We start from the raw sequence: 20055 nt of genomic DNA on the forward strand, positions 1-20055 counted from the left end.
CTACCTGCACTTGGCAGCTCTAAGGAAGTTGATAACATTCACTTCTCAGGTTGATAGCAATTGCAATTCTGATTGCGTCTCTGAAACTCCCATTTACATTTTTTACTTTCTCTCCTAAGTCTCCACCTCCTTCCCCATTTCAGGAGGTTGGACTAAGGTATTTTTTCACATATGCCTCAATGCAGAGACCGAGAAACTGGTTCACATAGAAGCTAAACAATTAGGTAAATACTTGCCAAAATAATTTTATTTCTTTTGTGTATTCAAATATTTATAAACATACTTTCTCTAACTTTCCAAGACAGCAGCATCTTACCACAAAACAATTTTCTGAACTTAGCTACATTTTTTTTTCTCTTTTTAAACAAGCAGCTCTGCTCTCAAAGTACAAAATTAGGTATGAAATTGAATTGCTTGGCAACAGAAACAAGCAAGATATTTTCTTTCATAAAAAACCTATTTCTTTGCAGCCTCATTTTATAAGCAGAGACTATTATAAGCAGATTCTTATTGGGCTTATCATGGGTCACCAGGATACTAAAATGCTTCTATTTGTTATCCTTTCACAGTGCCACATACACTTGTCAGAAATCAGCCTGACAGTTCCTGGTTTTCAGCTTTGCCTTCTGTTTACCTTTCTGGGGACCATACCTGAGGCCAGGGTTTCTGGATAAGGTGAGCTGGCACTTTGAAGCACAACAGGAAAGCTATTTGTAGAGTTTTCAACACAACCATAATTGATCAATGGCCAAAGCTGATGCACTAATAATCACAAAACAGTATTCAGGGTCTGTATTTAAGCAAAATGAAAATATGGAGGTTACTCCAGAGTGCAGGAGTTTTAATGTATTTAAAGTATGTTGTAATTCAAACCCTGAGCCCAATATTCCTCTTTTAAATGACTGTCTCCAAAATGTCCCCAAGTGTCTAAACAGAAACTGGCTGCAGTGGCAAATAATATATCACCATTTCTCTGAGGTCATATACTACATTTTCTAACCTTCAAAATTAGTTTAACATTTATAATCTCATAGATCTTTAAGTTAATGCAGAGCTTTAAAGAACAGTAATTCCACCTTCAGATAGTAATGTTGTTGAAGTAATTTCATTATTGGTAAGAGCTGCTGTTCACCCTTAGGACAGGAGGTAAGCACTGAACTCCTGGCACTCGTAGCAAGCCACGCTGTCCAGGACCCATTCCCGAGTTACCACAGCAACGTTGCTCTGCTGGTGGATTGCTGCAAGACAAAGACACAAATAAATGATGCAGCTGTTATCAAGGAGTCCAAACAAGGTGAGTCCACTGATGTCTTTCAGAATAAGCTGTTTGCTTTATCTGCAATATTTTAAAAGCCTTGATAAAAACCAGACGCCTAAAAGCAGAGATGTGGCACTACCATTCCCTTCAGCAGGGCAGGTACTGCTGCTGCTCCCAAGAGAAGAGATATTTGGCCACTGGCCAAGCAGGAAGCAGTGAACAGCACAACATAAACACTAAAAACAAAGGATGCAGTTGTTGTCTTTTAATTTAGGATCTCAGTGACAGAGCTTTGCTTCCTGTCTGCCCAGACACACTGAGTATGTGACAAGCAACGAGCCTCACTGAGACAGAAAATTACTGAAGTGTTTTCAGACTGTTCTTCCTCAATCCAGGATCTTTCTATTTTCTCATTTTTCCAGTGCCATGGAAACAGCTGGGTTTTTTACATCATCATCCTGCTGCACTGTTTTGTTGGACTTCACTGTAGCCTGACTACTCCCATTCCTTCCAGAACCCCACTCTCTCTGAGTCAGGCTGGAACACTTGCATTTTCAAAGTCTCTTGGTTTCCCCCAAGCATTTTGCTTAAAAGAAAAAAATGCAAAACTACATCTGTTAAGGCTTTTTAACATGACCTTTTCAGACCAAGGGAATCTTGTTCCATCTGAGGCTTTCTCAGAGATCTTACTGGTCCTCCAAGGACACCCTTCCCTACCTTTTAAGAACTAGTCAATTAGAAAAGTTTCTGTAAAGCTGATGATACACAGAGGACAACTGAGGCAATAGCTTTTGTCTGTCAGAGTAGCTTTTAAGACTATTGCTGGTTCCTTGAGACAGTATATTTTGTCCTTCAAGATTTTTTTTTACAAGATATTCCATCTTCAGATGCAGTAGAGTTTTGATTTCTCTACAGCCCTCTGATATTTAGCTATTAAAAGGACAGATGTAATAAAGACACTTGATGTGTATCAGAGGGCAGCTCAGGACAGTGTTGCTTTACCTCTATAATCCACGTCTTCCTTCCAAGCATCTGGCTGCACAACCACAACAGCAGTAGAACTCTAGGATTTTAAGATAAAAAATAAAATGTTATTGTTGTCTGTCCTTACATAATTCTCATATTTATCTACAGAGAGCAACAACTGGGCTAATTCTGCTTCAGAGTTTCACTTCAGAGGAATTTAAGTAGTAGAGGGAGAAAGTTTCTAAGATTCTTCTGTGATTTCTCTCCAGAAATGCTGTGACTACACTCAGTCACTAAAAGGCTTTTGGAGCTGGAAAGCGAGGCTCAGAGCTGATTTCAAGACAAATGAATGATCTGGCCAACACCAATCATTTCTCCACTACCAGGGAGCCTCATCTCCCAGTGAAGGCTGGCCAGACCTAGAACCAAGGGGCACTGGCAGGCTGTGCAGGCAGCTCTGGGAACTGGGAGGGTAAAAACTCCTCAGCACTTACTGCTGTGTGTGTGAACAGGTCAGGCTGCTTCACCACAGAGGCACCACAGAGCTCCACCATCCACTCCAGATGCTCTGAAGGAATCAGATGAAATCAGTCAGTTGTTTATGTCACATACAAGCTGACACTATTGCCTAAGACCTTGTGTGATTATTCCAATTCACAAACCACCAGCATTTGAAAGAGATGTGAGCCTCAGTAGGAAAAGAGTCCTTTCACTGTCAAACCTGCTAGGGAACATCAACTCCCTCCTCCCTCACCCCCTAGACAGGTCTGCACTAAACAAAACCTTAAAAAAGAACTGGAGCATATGCCCAGAACTTAAAGTCACAATTTATTTCCTCTTATCATAAGGATGCAAGACATGAAATGAAAATTAAAAATGAGAAATTAGAACTGTGATTATTTCTATTAACAAAAGTAGCCAAAGTACTTAATTTGCACCAATTTATTGAATTGAAGAAGATTAAGTCTCTGAAGTATAAGAGCCACAACTGAGGATCATTGCAGCAGGTGAAAGCACTGCATCTTTTGCAGCAATTACTGTAAATGTCAAGAAACATAAATATATTTCACCCAGTGAAAAAAAAAGTTTTATTAGACAAATCAGAGAGTATCTGCTGAATAAGCCACATAAATGGGAAGTCAGGTACAAATATTTTAAGTAAAAAAATTAAAATTAAAGTTTCAAAAATTTGTAGCACACTTTATTAAATTTTAAAAGTAAAAAATAAAGCTATCCTGAACAGCTTTTTCTTTTTATATTAACTTCTAGCTTTGTTGTATTTCACTTTTAACACTTGCTCCTATTGACAGAAGACTACAATAAGGTTGTGTCAACTGCTAGAAAAAGGATACTTAGGATACTTCTTCTGCTTACTAAGACAGAAGAAAAAATGCTCAAATATGAATGATCCAAAGCATCACTAACAACTGCCAGGCAGCATGACATTGATGCTTTTCCTTCAGTGCTACAGAATCAGAGATAAACTAGATAAAAGGCCTGGTTTGAAATGCAGAAAAATTGCCAGGGGGTTGTCTGAGGACATCCAAACAGAAGAAAACACCATTTCCACTCCCTTTGGAGATAGAACTGGATAAAATTACTTAGCTACACTTTACCCCATGTAGGTATTTTAAAAGTTACAGAGGAAAAGAGGTAAAAAATCACCCAAGAAGAAGTCAATGTAAAATTCTGGTGAATGCACAGTGCCCCTCCAGGTATTTTTATGTTAATCATTCATCCAACTCCACTAAAATGACACACCTGTAGTCATATCAGTGAAAGGTCCACAGCAACAGATCTCAAAGCCTTTAAAGATCTGAAAAGCAAGGAACATGTTAGAGCTCATACAGGGTTTTTAAAGGACAATGCTTTGTATGCTGTTTTCACTGCACTTCCAGGGTTTGTTATCAAGCCATGGCTATTTCACAAAGCATATCCAAAGCTCTTTGTCCAAAGAACATATCCAAACCTACAAACCAGAAGAATATTAAAGAGAAAGCATTCACTCCAAGCTTAGTGAGCCCCTTCAGAATATCTGCTCTGCTGCTGACAGAGCTCACCTTTCATGTATAAAAATGCTTAATTTGTACAACTCTGTGTGTACAGAACAGCAGAGAAATTGGAAGGAGTTCCAGATACTCAGCCAGCACAGCCACACATCTGAAACAGTCAGAGTTTGCATCCCTGATGTGCTTGTACCTTTTCAGTCAGGGCCTGTCTGGCCCTCTTAGGACCTTGATGGTTTCGCCCATTGATTACATCTCCTCTGACTTCAAAGTTCTCCTGGAACATAACAAAAGCAAGGAATCTGAAGTTAGAGACTGAGAACACTTTCCTGTCAGAGAGTTCTGCTTCAAAACAGGAAGAGATGTCAGATTTCAGAGCTGAAAATCTATGAGTGTGTTCAGAATATGAATTAAAAAGGCTTTGCAAGAGAAATGCTGGAGTAATGAAATCCCTGCAGCAATTTTTAAAGAAACAAATTATAGTCCAACTGTATAGTAGTGTAGCAAACTAAACAAAAGAAGCAGCACACACCACTTTCAACATCACTTATTTCAACAAAGAACAGATCTTTTGCTCTATGCTATAATCTATTAATATCAGTAGAAACACTTGTAAAAATACATCTACGACCTGTTAAAAAATAATAGGGACTCATTTTGCCTTCAATACCAATGAATGCATAGGGCTCAAGTGTGGCTTTTGGTCCTGGCATTTGGTAAAACTAGAACTCCAGAGCTAAAATTCCATGTTAAATGTTCAGGCAATATCTGTCTATACAATGCAAATAAACTCCTAAGTCCATCATGTAACAGCATTACTTAACCATTGGACATTTCACTCAAGATAAAAGACCTACCTCATCCAGTATTCTTCCTTCTTTAAAAGACTGAATTATCCCTAAATAAAAAGATCAGAACAAGTAATTTTATCCAGGAAAATAGTTCTTCCACTACTATTCTGACTTCATTGTTATATTAAATTGAATGTATTTGTAGTAAAGGAATACAGTATAACACTGAAAGTACTTAAAGAATTTTTTTACCATTTATAAATAATACTAATTTTACACTGATTGATGCCATGCATCACCAAGATGAAAATTAAGAGGTACAAAAGGCTTTTGCCACGGTGGGGAGCAATCCAGTGTAGCTATCTGAAAGCAGAAAAAGTAAGAGTAATTCACAAGAGTAATGAGCTTGATATTGCTCCTTGTTTGTGTTTCTTAATTTAAAGTATTTAGAAGAAACACTGCAAAACATCAGAAGACAAGACATGAAGAGATCCTTCTTCTTTACTGTAACAAGTGCAGACTGCATTCATGGTAGAAGGACAGAGAGCATTTATGTCCAAAACCAGTTATACATACACTGATAACTAACTACCCATTTTCCTCCTGCAATGCCCAGGAAATACTTCAGAGTCCGTTCACACACCAGCTCCTCATCTGCAGAGCAAACAACAGTAAGAGCTCTTTAGTTTTGCCATCAGCAAAAAACCACAGGCCAGGGTATTTCTGTATGTAAAAGCAAACATTTTTTGCTAAGTGCAGCAGCAAAATATCAAAGCTATACAAAGGTTCCAGAAACAAATATCAACTAATATTAACTTTGAATTACACATGGGAAAACTGCCCTCACACTGATTCTGTGAAACAGAATGAGAAAAACTCGCAAGCTTAAACAAAAAACTCACAATAGAGAAAACAATCAAACTTGTTAAATTTATTGCTGCCCTGTCTGCTTGTTGGTTAGACTAAAGGTAAAATTCTAGACTGTCTGTCAATAGAGGATTTGGTCCCCTAGCTCCCAACAAACCTGTTTTCATTATGACATGGGTTGTTCCTTCAGTAATGTGATTAGATAAAGTGCTCTGAGTTTTTTTCACAAACTTCTGGACCACCAGCTGAAAAGTAGGTAAGAAAATTAACAGTCAGCAACAATTTTAAACCTCTCAACAGCCCCAGTTTTAAGAAGCATAATGTAATAGGATAGTTATTTTAAAGTAACAGTTTTATGTGTTGGCATACAGAATGTACATTTCCTTGTCAGTTTTGGCACCATTCAACAGACTGAAATAATGCAGAGCTCTTGGTGTTTTATAACCCAAAAGCCAAATCCTTCTGGAAACTGAGGGCAGAAACAGGTTTATTAGCAACTCAGGATTACTGCTTATAGAAAAGCCCACTATGGGTCAGAATTTGGGTAAAGCAGCATCATCTGAGAACACTGAACCAAACACCCCCAAACAGCCCCTCCCCAGCCCCAAGGCTTTCTGCAAGTCCTCTGGCTTTGTTATCATGTGTTTTTCTCCCAGACATTAGGGATTGTTTAAAAAGTGTAAATTTCATTAAACTTAGCAGTGCCATTACTGGCAGCATTCTCACTGTTTTGGAGTGAAAGTTTGACTTCAGTTGCTGCATTACTCACCTGCAATTCCTACCAGATTAGCTTTATTGTACTTAGAGATTGAGGACTAGAGTGGTAATCAGGAATTATTAACTAGTGATCTCAAAATTCTGGAATTTACTTACATGCTCACTGTGATTCAGACCTGATGCCACAATTGACATTTCTTTCCTCTTGGTCACAACTGTGTAATTTTTTTCCCCAGTTGCATTGTGCAGAACAGGTACAGGAAAGCATTCACTTCTCTTTAATTTGTGTCCTGGGCCACAGCTTTTATCAGTGTTCTGAGCTACAACAGGCTCATCTGTGGCTTCTGCAGCTTGAGGGGTAAAAAGCCTTACAGAGCAGGAAGAGTTATCTGGACACTGGGTCACATTTCCAGAAAGTGATGAGACAGATGCACTGTGTTGCCTGGTCCCAGATTTCTTCTCCTTCGAATTTTCTGAAGGAAAAGAGAAATTACTCCTTGAGAAAACTGCATCTCTTTCTTGTATTCATGGTACAAGGCTGTTGCTGTCTCTTCTAGGTTTAAATTCTTCAGTTACTTCCTCTCCTTATGTGTTTATTACTTCATCTTTGCCCCTATTGTTACTTTTTCCTGAGCTATAGGCAAGACAGTAGAACACCTGTGAAACTTTTAGCAGCATATTTGTCAGTGTCTGAATTTAGAAGATATTAAATTAAATTTAGAAGATTTAGAAAAACCCCTATTACAGTCAAAATGCTGCCACACCCCATTTGCTGGGCAACCATGCAGCTGGGCTACCAAACAAAGCAGTAACACCTTCTGAAAATGACCAGGAACATAAAAATAAAAATCCTTGATTTACAGGAAAAAGTTGTATCCTGCTGATATGTAAAAACATGGAAAGGAGAAAACCACCAGGAATCAAAATACACTGGGTTTCTCTTGAATGTTACCTTCCTCAAGCTGACACTGCCTGTGTTCTTGCACTGCTTCCTGCACAGGTTTTGTCTTTTCAGAGGGAGTTTCCTTCTTTAGAACACTGTCGCACTCAGGGCCTTTCTCCAGATCTGATCTCTTTGTTGAAGAGGATTTAGAAGATGGGAGAACCAATTCTGGAGACCTTGAGAGAGGGAAATTGATTTTAATAGACTTTTCACTCTTATAAGTATCAGAAAAATGTAGTAACAGTGTAACTACTGTATTTTCCCAGAAGCTCAGAGATACTTAATTTAATTTTTTTTAATAAAAACTTAGAAACAAACATATAAAAACCCCAAAACGCCAAACAAAACCATTGACCTGTTTTTTCCTTCTCTCATTTGATCTGTTTCAAGTGCCTCCTCAGTACTGGAATGTGGCAGCTCCCTATGGACAGGTAAAACTTCACAGCTCTGACTTCCATTCTGCTTTAGCGCTGCTTCAAGCACAGCCATTTCTCGCTGAAGTTTTCTCAGGCTATTTTGCATAGCATTCTTCTGCTGCAAAAGAGGCACAGGAATGCCAGCATAAGCAAACTCAGGATTAATTTCTCTAACAAACATTTGAAAATTAGAAATAGCAAAATAGTTTTGAATTAAGTCTTTGCCACGTGTTCAAAAGGTGACTATGGTGCTTTTACTGCAACAAACAGTGCACACATCCCACATCAGAATCAAGAACACCTAAACAACCACACACTCATTTTGCCAGTCAGGTTATTTCAGTTTAGATGTCTCAGATTTTAATCAATCAGAAAACAATACAACTCCTGCACCAATTTATTTGAAAGTAATTTTGTCTGAACTCCATTAGTAGCTCAACCTATGATGTTCATTATTAAGTATTAAATTGAATCTTCATTTTCCACCATTACTAAAAGCCCCAAAGATCATTTAAAGCACTAAAACATTTCATAATATTCCTCCTTATGTTCCCCCTCAAAAATTACATTACATGATCAAAAACATGCCATAGGCAGGTCCTCATAAGAATAGTTCAGGGTTTCAAAGGACCTTTTTAAAAACCAAAACCCTTCACTTTACATGATGAAGCAATTTCCACAGAACTGAATATTCCATTTGTAGCTCCAGCACTGGCACCATGTGGAGCCTCTCTGTTACTGAACCCATAAAAACCATAAAAACCCCAAGCAAACAGAAAACAACACTACCACAACCCAAAATCCCTCATCCATGCTGCCATTAACCCATTCATCCTAGGCACATCCTAGGATCTCCATCCATGAAGCTACAGGAGGAAGCAATGTCCAGCTGACTACGTTCTACACTGATGCTGTGAATAGAAGAAGCACCCACAAAAAATAAAATAACTTTTCTTTGACATGCATAAAGCCCATAGGGCTGATAATGCTGAAGAGACAGCTGGCATAAGACACCTTAAGGTCACACAGGACCAAGAAAAACACCAAAGCAAAACAAAAAAATCCAAGTCCCTAACCCTGAACTAAGCCCCCAGCCCATATCACCCAATACATAAATTCAGGCCACTGAGCAGCAGGATTTTAACAGCAGATAAAAAATACTCTGCTAGACACACCTTTCATTAGGCACTGCCTGTTGGGACTTGTATCTATAATATTCTAATACAGAATTATTTGATTTAATCTTCACACAGAGAAGACAAGTATCTGTGCTTCTAAATATCATATTGTAACAAATCTAATCCTTATCACCAAATCCTTATAATTTCCTACAAATAAAACTTTCAAATATAGGAAGCTGAAATTTCCAGCATTGGCCAAGTGTAGAGATGCATTAATTAGCATCTCCCACAATTAAGCCCTGTAACCTATAGCACACAACAAACTGGCCATTGCAGTGTAAAGTCACCAGGCAAGGAAAAGTTGGACAAATAATGGCATAGAAGCAGCTCTACAGTTCTTCATTAACTATGCTTTTGTAAGTAATTTAGTGACAAAGAATTATGATGAAAGAAGTTTTCCACTGTATTGACTTCACAGCTTGCTTATCTCCTGGAATGCAAACTGCTTCTGGCATTCAGTGCATAAACTCACCCACCTGTGTAGTGAGGATTTCCCCCTGAGAGAATGGCCCACAGGAATCTTCTACAACACTTATTTCACTGTCATATCCAGATGCTTCACCTTGAAGAAGATGAAAAAAAAACTCTCAGGGTTAAAGAAAAAACCACACCAAACAACAACAAACCAACATCATCCATCAGCTCTCAGCACATAGAGGTTTTAGAGAACTAATAACTAGAACACTAAAGTGAAAAGTTTTTAAAATGTTGAAGTTAGAAGGACCACACGTGACAAAGTAAACAGAATTCAGTGTTTCAACAGGGATGAAAGAGTCCTAAATATTTACAAAGGCCATAAAACCAGCAAAATATTCACTACAAAATTCTACAGCAAATTTCAACAAACATTTCATCTGGGGAAAAAGCCTGGATAGGCTGAAATTCTGCTGACAATGCAAATATCACATTGCAGTAAGAGAACAAGCATTTCCTTCAATTCAAACACGAATTCCCATCTATCAGTCTCTAGTGCCCAGTCTGTTCATTTGTGCTCTGAACAAAGAACACTGGAAGAACAGAACTTTCAGGAAATAAACCACTGAGGGTTTTTTGTTTGATTGTTTAAGGTTCATACCTTCTTCTAGAAGAGCAAGCACCCCTTAAATACAGAGCAAATTTTCCATGCAAACACCAAAAGCCTTGGTGTAAGGACATAATAAACACAGCTGTAGAGAGAAAAATCTTGGTTTGTACCTAGATTTGCTCCAATGTCTGGAAATTCTAGACATTCATCTTTGGTTGTCTTCAGCCCTCCGCTGCAGTTCTGAGAAGTTTCTTTACTGTCGTTTACACTGCTCATTTGTTTGGACACATGAGCTTCTGGTAAATGTTTCTTCAGTTCTTGTGCTCCATTAAGTGGTTCTTCAGACACGTTGGACTGGGAAGAAAATAAGCTGACAGAGCATTCTGACTCCTGGCTTGGTGAAACACACACATTACTTAGGGCAGCTTCAGGCACTTCCTGCACAATATTGTCATTACTCACACTGTGAGGCAACACATTGGGACTCACTGGACACCCTGCCACTGAAGGCTCTGCCACAGATGACATTTGTTTATCAGTCTGCAAAGGTGTGCTTGCTGATTTGCTGAAGATTAATGTCTGAAAGCATGGTAAGTCTTCATCCTCACAGGACTCTTCATCTGAAGATGGCAGTTTCTGCACTCGTCTTCGAGACTTTTGAATACCTCCAGATCTTGGCCTGGAATTTGCATTTCTCTTGAGCAGTTCTTTTCCCAGGGCATTGTCACTTTTTACAAAAACTGCAGATTGTTCTTTCCTATCAGTTTCACATAAGCTGCTGTTCTCCTCAATATCAGTATCAGAGCACAGCAAGCCATTAGGGGTTTCAGACAAATCTGTGAGGTCACGATTCTCTCCAAGAGGTTCCTCCTCTGCAGCTGAACACTTGGGCATTGCTGTGCTAACAGTATGGGCTGCTTGTTCTTCATTTCCCTTTACAGGAACTACTACTTTGCTACTTTTTGTTCTAGTGACTTCACAGCTGATTTCAGCAGGGCTTTGCTGACAAGTTGCAGGACAAATTATTGATGTAGATTGAAAATGTAGAACTGGTCCTTTGCAATCAACAACTTCAGTCTTTCCTGCCTGATTGATTTCTGAACTGAAGCTGATTTCCTGGCCTGTGTTTAAATCATTTTGTCTGGAATCATCATCTGTGTTACTCTGACCACTTTGGCTTCCATTACTTTTGATGGGATTCTGTCTCAACTTACTTTCTATCCCTATCTCATTTGACACTGGCTTTTCATTGCCCTGCTCTTCTTGTAGCAATCCATTTTTGTGCTCAGTCTGAGCAGTCCCTACTCCTGCTGGTGTCAGAGTCCCTTCCTCTGCAGCCTGTGAAATGTCATCCCTGTGTTCTCTTGTGCTGACAGCAAAGCAAGGCACAGGATCAACATGGGCAGACTCACATGTTTTCTCTTTCTCAGAAACCCTGCTCAAGTTTTGAGCAGCTGCTTTCTCCTCTTGTAAGCTTTCCAATTGTAACTGTTTGCCACCTTTATTTTCTACCTGAGCAGCACATGATACATCGGAGGTTTCAGGAGGAGGATCTTTCACTGCATGTGCCTGCCTGGGAGTCTGAAAAAGGCTGAAGGAGGAGCGCTTTGAATGCCTAAATATATTTCGCAGATACTGTGTGTCCAAGTCACTGTCCTCAGCTTCCTTAGTCAATTCCAACACATTTTTAGCCATTGGCAACTTTTCAGTTTTCAAGTCCCCTGGAACATTTTGTGAATCATGCTCACACTCCTGGGAAAAAGCAGTAGGTGATTCAGTCACCTCTTCAGTCTGGTGAGAAGTAGTTTTCCCAGCAGACACTGAAGGAAGTTGCAGGAGGAGAGGGCTACCTAGTATTTCACTGTCTTGAGAACACGTATCAGGCACAGTGGAGCCACAGTTTGAAGGCTGACATGAAGGATTGAACAGACTTCTCCCAGTTTCTGCAGTGTCAGATAAATTCTTTAGACTAACCTGCATTTCATTTGCTTCCAGATCACCTCCCTCCAAATTAGTGACTGGCCTGTAACTCAACTCATCTTGAGGCTCACACAGGTCTTTGCACTCAGCAGAGTGAGTTGCCACATTCCTTTGGTCTCCAGAGACAGACCTTCCACAATCACTGTTTTTCTTTCTTGCTCCCTTTACTCCTTTCCTTGTTTCTTTTGTCATTTCTTCAGAAAGTAACCGAAGCCTTCTGCTGCGTCTGACTGGATTTTGCTCAGAATCAGCTTTCCTGGGCTCCCCACTGCTCGGATAGCTATCGATCTGTGGCTCAGCTGGATCACGGAAAACAGAGCTTCTATCCACTACTAACTGCAGAGCACACATATTTCTACTAGAATGCTTGCATCTTTTTGCTGCAGAACTTCTTTTTTTGGTGCTTTTCTGATCACAGTTATCCATTTCTGGTTCCCCATCACAGTGCTTGGTAGTGACCTTGTCAGAAGCTTTCTTGCATGTGGGTTCCCCTCCCTCCTCAGGTTCTGTTAGTGTCTTATTTGCTCTATTCTGAGAGAGGTGACTCTCATTAACAGAAACACTTTCATCACATCTGTTCTTTTCAGCATCTCCAAGGCCCCAGTTAACACTTTGAGGGCCCCTGTCTGCTTCTTCTGTATTTTTTTTTTTCTTTATGAAATCCTCAGGTTGCAGGACACAGGTAGTCTTCCTCTTTTGTTTGAGTCTGTCTTTGCTGAAATCATTCAGGCACTTTTCAGCAGCCACATCTTCCTTTCTCCTAGTAGGCAAAATGTCTCTCAAGGTAGAAGGGGCATTTGATTTCCTCCTTCTGTTGTTGTATGTTTTCCCAAATATTTTGCCTTTGATGTCTTCTACTGTTTGTTTTGACCACCTCTTTTTTCCTTCCACTGCTGGAATTTCCATGGAATCTGCCAAAGGGTCAGTTTTTTCTGAAATACAAGACCCTTTATCTGATAAACACAGTTCTCCTTCACCTGAAACATCAGCTGATGCAGCAGATTCATCCAGGGAAGAACTGGAAGACAAAATTTCATTACTTTTTGAAAACCATTCATTGACTTTCTGAATGCTCTGCTTCAGTCTCTTCTTGGAGATTTTATTCAGGGTGGCAGAGTGAAGTGTCTCTGGCTGTGGCAGCTTCTCCAGAGGAAGTTCATTGTCATGGGAAGAGTCATTCTCAGGTTCACATGCCTCTACAGCTTCCATACTTTGTACATCAGCATCCATTTCCTTGCTTTTATCCAGCCTGCTCTCTGAGCTGTCTTCTAAATCAAACTCTTGGCTTTCACTGTTGTACTGGGTTTCCTGTTTATCCATTTCAGCTGTGTTCTTTCTGAATGATGTGTCCCCATCCACTGTGGGACTGGCATCACCGGTCCTGTCACACTGCTCTGGGAGCAGGTCTACAGCAAGGATATTTAAAGCAGAACTCTGGCATTCAGTCACATTCACTTGGTCAGGTTTGGCACATTCAGCAATGCTCTGAGTGCTTTTCTTGCTCAAGCATTCCTTTGAGAAATCACTTCCACCTGTTAGATTTACAGGTATAATAAATTATTAACCTCTATTTTACACACACAAGCACAATAACAAGCTTAATGACTACTTTGTTTTAAAAGAACTGCTCTTATTTCCTCCCTAACCAGAATATTGCACTGCACAAATCTCCCTCTAAAGAAAGGCAAAAAGATCATTGCTTTTTCATGTGTAATCTGGCTCATGTAGAATAGTTTAAGTTCAAGATCAAGATACTTTTCTTCCTTTCTGTTCCTGTACATAGAACATATCCACATTTCAAGTATCTAGGCTACAGGAATAGTCTAGTATTAGCTGTAGGCATCACAGAACTACATTACACAAGATAGCAAGCATATATATATATATACACACACACACACACACACAATCATATGAAATAAAAATGTTAACTTGGGTCTCTTTCAGGCTTAGTCACCTTTGTCACCAGAATAACAACACACCTATGACATTTGGTAGCGTTATTTCTTTGGCACACAGCTTGTCAGGCTGTGCATTGCAAGAATTTTCATTCCCCTTCTCAGCACTCTCAAGTTCTTCCAGCCTTTCTTGAGAAGAAATCTGAATTGCTACTTTGTCTTCAAACCTGTAAGGAAAGGAAATCTGCTCTCATTAAGATAAAACCATAATAGATAGAATAGAAGATGATACTTATTTTTTTTTCCCTTTTTGCTCTCTGAAATAGTTTCTGTAGAAGTCAAGCTACATTACTGACACTGACTCTCACCACAACCAGATTTCTTCAGTGATCTAAAAGAATCTAAAAGATTCTCTCTTGCAATCTGGAATTCAGTATTTACTTTCTACAGCACAGTGCCTACCTTTCTATGAAAGATCTATGTCTGCAATAAAACACTTAAAAAACAGTTTTAAAGCATTTAACATGGCAAACTGTTGGAATTCAGCTACCCATTCTATCCTCATGCCCTCCAAGTTGAAAATCATTTGTCAGCTTAAGAATTATATCAGTCCTACACTAAGAAATTAGAACACAAGAAATGAGAATATGGAACAATTGTGGCTAGAAAATATGAATTCCTTAATCACCTTTACTTACCCGGTTTTGCTTGCCTGTTTGAAAAACTCTTCAGATGATTCAGAGCCTGAAAAGAAAAAAATCTGTTACTCTGGTTGGAATCATTCAGAGAAAGGTGACTTGCCAAATTCAGAGGTTATCATTACATACATGCCTACTCCTTCCCAGAGCTACACGCTTTCAACTTTTAGCAGATGAAACCAAGTTCAATTGTCAAGTATTTCACCTAATAATAATGATTTCTATGTATAACTATCTACATGGCTCCAGCATAAAACTGTGTTTAAATAGAGTTACTGGTAACAGACTGGTAATAAGATTAATTAGCTAAAAGTTACTTTCTAATTTCTAAATTTATACACGAAACAGCTAGTATTTAGAATTTTGAGCTGAAAGTCAAGAGAAATATATTCAAATGTCTCTCAGAGATCCCTTGATCCTGGCAGATGCAATAAGGAAAATAGTGAGGTAACAAACTCTACCCATTAAAAGCAGCAATTCCTTCCTTGAAGGAACAGCATAAAAAATAAGCTATGCATGGCATCTGTCTTGTTTCTCATAGCAGCCAACACCAGACAAAATAAAATTCTGAAAAGCTAGGATAGATAGCAAAAAAAATATTAATTTTTTTAAGATTTCATTCTTATTTCAAGCACTGGTGACAAGGCTTAGTTTCTTCAGAAAACAGTGGCTACCTTTAGCTGTAACAGCTATAATTTTTTGCACATGTGTAAAAATCTTCTCTGGATCTTGTACACCAAGGCTTAAGGATTCATTACAGCAGCATTATTTGCCATGATATAATAAATTATGTAAAAAACCCTTTTGATTTACCAATTTGGAATTGTCCATAATTTGTCCTTTTGTTGTCATTTTGGGTGTTAAGGAGAAATTAGGGCTTATAAAGACTTTGAACATAATCACCTTTCATTACTTTGCAAGCATTGTACATAGGATCAATTAGTGTGGCTTTAAAAGAGATCTTACCCAACTCTATGTAAGTACCCTTTTGAGAATCAGATTTCTGGGGTTTGTTTCTTGGGCGACACATTTTGGCATCTGTAAGCTGAATATTCACACTAGCTTCCTGCTGACAGGAAAATAGAAAGGAATAGTTATTTACAACAGTGGGGTGTTAAAAAAAATCATAGCTATTTAAACTTTAAACAGAAGGCTGACATAATTACTTAGTTCATATGTACTGGTAGCTTCTATGCACACTACAATACAAGTAATTTATCATATTGACATCAGTAATGAAGTGTGTCAATAGAAACAATGTATCGTGCATTTAACAGATCAAATCATTAACAGTGTGATCTTATTAACAGTGTGATTGCGTATTGCCAAACATTCTATTCAGCATTAAGCAGATGAAAACAGAAACAGCATGCCATGGAAAGTCACACACACAAAAATTACCCCAAGCTGGGTAATGCCTTATGAATCCTAAGATACAGGATGTTAGATAGTTATGATCTTACCCCTAAAAAGGTAAAAACTCTACAAATAGCAAGACAGCCTCATGAAACAAGCAGGTTGGACAAATTTTCAAGCCTAGTTTCAGTGACAGACTGTGTTATGGCAGCATTTTATATAAGTTCCGGTAATTTTATGCAAACGTCTTTCTCAAGAAGACAAGATTTCATATATATATATATATATATATATATATATATATATGTATGTATAAATGTACACATACTTGTGTATATCATTGTATATAGATATGTATATTTTTATACATACATATCTTTTTGTCTCATTGAAGACAAAAATATATAGATGCCCTTGTCCAGAACATCACTCGGGTCAAACAACAACCTGAGATCAACCCAAAATCTTCCACTTCATTCTTTTATGTATATGCATATATACACATTCCAAATACATTTTTAAACAATCCACGGAAATAAAATGGGAAAAAACAGTTACCAAGGTTAAGTTTTCTTGTCCATTTCCTTTAGCACTTTTTCTCCTGTTTCTGAAGCCTTTACTTTGGATGACAGAACTTTCTTTACACAAGGACTCAGCAGCAGTGACTTCCGTGGATGTTTTATGAAAGTAATGACTCTTTAAAACTAAAAGATATTATTAGGTTAAAAAAAAAATAAATTATTTAACAATGAATATGACTCAAGTATTATATACTAATAAAATAGACTTGTGTATACTCTGTGCACTTAATGCATATACAGCTAAAATGTTTATCTAAGAAAGAAATCTTGTTGAATTGCTAGTCTGATAATTCTTTCTGATCACTCTTCAAATAGTAAGTAAAATCTTGATCCTGCCAACTAATTTTCTCAATCAAATTTGGTTATATAGATAATCTAGCAAGAGGAAAATCTAATTCTAATTGTTTTAGAATGTCTGAGCAAGTCAAAAAGAATTAAAAAACAAAGTCCATTTTTTATAGCAGAATATACAAAACCCCACCATCTGCCCCAAGCCACAATGTCTGGTTTACCAAAATATAAACAGGGACATGTCTGACTTTCCAATACCCTAACAAGACCCTAAACAAAGCACTTATTCTAGAAAGGGGAAATTTGGATTCCCTGAGGATCCATCTGAGTGGGATGAGTTCACAAACAAAGCTACAGCACCTGCTAATTCAGGCTCTGAGACTAACAAGCTGAAATTGCAAGGCTGGGCATAATCAAAAGCAGGACTTTTCCTCACAGTTACAGATTAAACATGATTTGATACACATTCATCCATGTTTCAGGAACTGAACATAAGATTGGCTAGAGTCATCAAACACAAACAGTAAAACTCTTCAAGAGGTTTTTCTAAGAAAATCTTGGAAACTTCATGGAACTTATGCTTCTACATCCAAGAAAAAAGCCTTTTGATAATTCTTCCCATAATTATTATTGCACAATAAATGGGATACCTTAAAAATAATCATGATATGTCAAAACCTTATTTAAAAAAAAAGTGGGGGCATACATTTACAATACTTACACTTCACTCCAGTGTCAAGCTCAAAAGCACGGATTGTTTCCAACAATCCTTCAATTAGTTGCTTAAATCTGGAATTTTCTTTCAGACTTCTGAAATAACATCAGTAATTCAGTCATTTTAAGACAAATGAACAGGTTAACTGTATAAGTAAATATAAATAAGTATATTTATAAATATAAATACTTCTACAATTTTGGCTGAAGCAAAAAAGGGGTAAAACTCCAAAGTGGAAGAGGAGACAATATGAAAATGTTGCCAAGGAATAACAACACAATTCCCCCAAACAACCATTACCATGGGAATTGAAACTATCATGAAAGTGAACTTATGGTTTTCTCATATAGGTTTAGAAGAGGAGTCAGGATTGCAAGGATTAAACACCAGTATAGCAGAGACATTTGTTAAGAGGGGTGTGTTCACCTGTGATCACTTGGAAAAAGCTCACATTGAGGTAAGATACTACATTTACTCCTTTAGAAATAGACAGCTTACTTATAAACACCTTTTCTTCTATATTTCAGTCTTATATTTTAAGCCTACTGTTAGTCTTTCCTCAGAGTTCAAACACCTCACCCTCCAGCCCCCTCACAAAGATGCATTCCTCACCTCTTGCTAACTTCTGTCTTACACAGAGGACACTCTACCACACCTTTCTTCTTTTTGCTGATATGTTTGAATATGCAGAACCTAGAGAGAAAGAACACTTGTGATGGTAACAAGAAAAGGATATTATTTTCCCTGAGTATGCACATTCACCACTTAGTGAATCAAGCATGCATTCTTGTTCCGATGTTACAGTGAGTTAACTGATCCCCTCTGACACATTTGTAAGCTGCAGTTCTCCTACAGAATTGACTTTTTCCCCTCAAGTAGCTACATGTGAAGTTATCAAAACAGTATACATACATGATTAGCACTGAAGAAGCATATATGACAATTAAAACCAGAATATATGGAATTAAAAATTACAAACCCAAAACCATTATCTATGGAAATTAAAAACTGCATTGCACTTGCAAGTTTTCAAACCTACCTGCAGAATATGTGATCGCATTTTGTTGAAACAGGCTCTTGTACCACATCCAAGCTACAAAGAGGGAAACAGAAACAAGAGCACAGAGGTTATACACATTGGGGGGGTAGATTTCAACCAGAACCTTTGCTATTTCAGCACTTGATTGCACTAAAGAACTACAGACCTTGTTTACCTTTCAGAAACAAGAGACAAAACCCACATGGCTTTACAAACAATAATCCAATCAGATAATTTTTTTCCCCTCACTGAATAGAGGACTGACACATTCAGGTTTTAATAGAAAAGCAAAATTTACTAGAATATAAGAACAAAATACAAGTTTTTTTCTTGCACTTTCTCATTTGAGCCTTACAAAACATCAGTATGTTTAATCCTAAGCACAAATCTCTTTGCTTTCCAGCAAGCCATAGAACTGTCAAAGTATTTTAAAAGAAACGAGAGAAAAAAAATACACCTCCAAAAAATTAACTATACTGTTATTATTCCCTCACATACCATATTGGGCACTCCAAGATCTTCTGCATAGCTGAAAGCACATTTTGTACTTGTCCAATAGTAATCACTGAGAAGTCCATCCTTCACATCCAAAAATACTCTACAGAAAAAAAAAATATTATCAGCTTTGTTGCTGCAAAAAATTCTGCTGCCTCCTATGACTATGCTCTCTCCCACACCGCCCTCCTCTAGCTCCACAATGGCATCAAATACGTTGCTTTTATTGCTTAAAAAAGTTATTTTAATACTACACTTATTAAATACTTACTTTAAAGCTAAGTTTATTACTTAAAGCAATACTTTATAGTACAGAGGGGTTCTTACTCTGAACGCTTACAGATAAAACTAATTGAGTGTCTTGTCGAGAGCGCACAGAAAGGGTTTATTCAGGTGAAGGTCAGCAAAGACGCAGAGCACAGAACAGCAAGAGCGAGGGGCCGGCAAGATGGCAAAGCACGCAAAGCCGGCGGCAGGCAGGCTTGTGCAGAGGAGCCCGGGCGTACCCACACGGGCCAGCACCGGGGAGAGCCCACAGCAAACGTCGTAAATCCTGACAACAAAGAGAAAGTGCCCGAGCTTCCCGGCGCGGCAGCTCGGGTCCGGCCCTGCAGAGAGGCCTGTCCGCAGGCACGGGAGAAGGGAGAGCGGGCAGCGCCGGTGCAGGCAGCAGCGATGCGGTGAGGGCCAGGGCAGTGCCGGCGCGGTCAGTGCGGGTGCGGGTGCGGTGGGTGCGGTCGCTGCGGGTGCGGGTGCCGGCGCGGTCAGCACCAGGCCACAGCCGGGCCCGTCACCCCTCAGCCCGCTCCGCGCGCCGTCTTTCGCGCCCTTCC

The 20055-nt window shown here is 38.7% G+C and overlaps 1 protein-coding gene across 5 annotated transcripts; it reads right to left on the bottom strand.

Moving 5' to 3' along the window:
- Window positions 1-229: 229 nt before the first annotated feature.
- On the bottom strand, window positions 230-20050 carry BRCA1 (BRCA1 DNA repair associated). 5 transcript variants are annotated; one of them, XM_088067911.1, is made up of 22 exons: window positions 19729-20050; window positions 19226-19325; window positions 18728-18781; window positions 18301-18381; window positions 17695-17783; window positions 16660-16805; window positions 15712-15814; window positions 14746-14791; window positions 14132-14274; window positions 10340-13681; window positions 9622-9707; window positions 7904-8082; window positions 7558-7724; window positions 6762-7078; window positions 6046-6133; window positions 5598-5675; window positions 5088-5128; window positions 4424-4507; window positions 3986-4040; window positions 2719-2792; window positions 2261-2321; window positions 230-1238 (listed from the first exon to the last, which is right to left on the bottom strand). In XM_088067911.1, exons 2-22 carry the CDS (start codon window positions 19303-19305, stop codon window positions 1135-1137), a joined length of 5418 nt encoding a protein of 1805 aa, XP_087924037.1. In that variant the 5' UTR covers window positions 19306-19325; window positions 19729-20050; the 3' UTR covers window positions 230-1134. The 5 variants fall into 5 exon arrangements, with proteins under 5 accessions (XP_087924037.1, XP_087924038.1, XP_087924034.1 ...); XM_088067912.1 differs by having other exon boundaries at window positions 15712-15811; window positions 19563-20050; XM_088067908.1 differs by having other exon boundaries at window positions 19563-20050.
- Window positions 20051-20055: the final 5 nt, after the last annotated feature.

This window comes from Pseudopodoces humilis, chromosome 29 (genome assembly GCF_049639895.1).
Source record: "Pseudopodoces humilis isolate 2021_Gansu_Grassland_sample_001 chromosome 29, ASM4963989v1, whole genome shotgun sequence".
NCBI classification, from domain to species: domain Eukaryota; kingdom Metazoa; phylum Chordata; class Aves; order Passeriformes; family Paridae; genus Pseudopodoces; species Pseudopodoces humilis.

Excerpts from the sequence above, each read along its gene's own strand:
- BRCA1 (XM_088067911.1), bottom strand. The coding sequence starts at position 19,305 with ATGGACTTCTCAGTGATTACTATTGGACAAGTACAAAATGTGCTTTCA. Across the intron at positions 9,708-10,339 it reads AGACATTGGAGCAAATCTAG|GTGAAGCATCTGGATATGAC; the intron begins GTACAAACCAAG and ends ATCTTCTTCAAG. Across the intron at positions 2,322-2,718 it reads ACCTGTTCACACACACAGCA|AGTTCTACTGCTGTTGTGGT; the intron begins GTAAGTGCTGAG and ends TTAAAATCCTAG.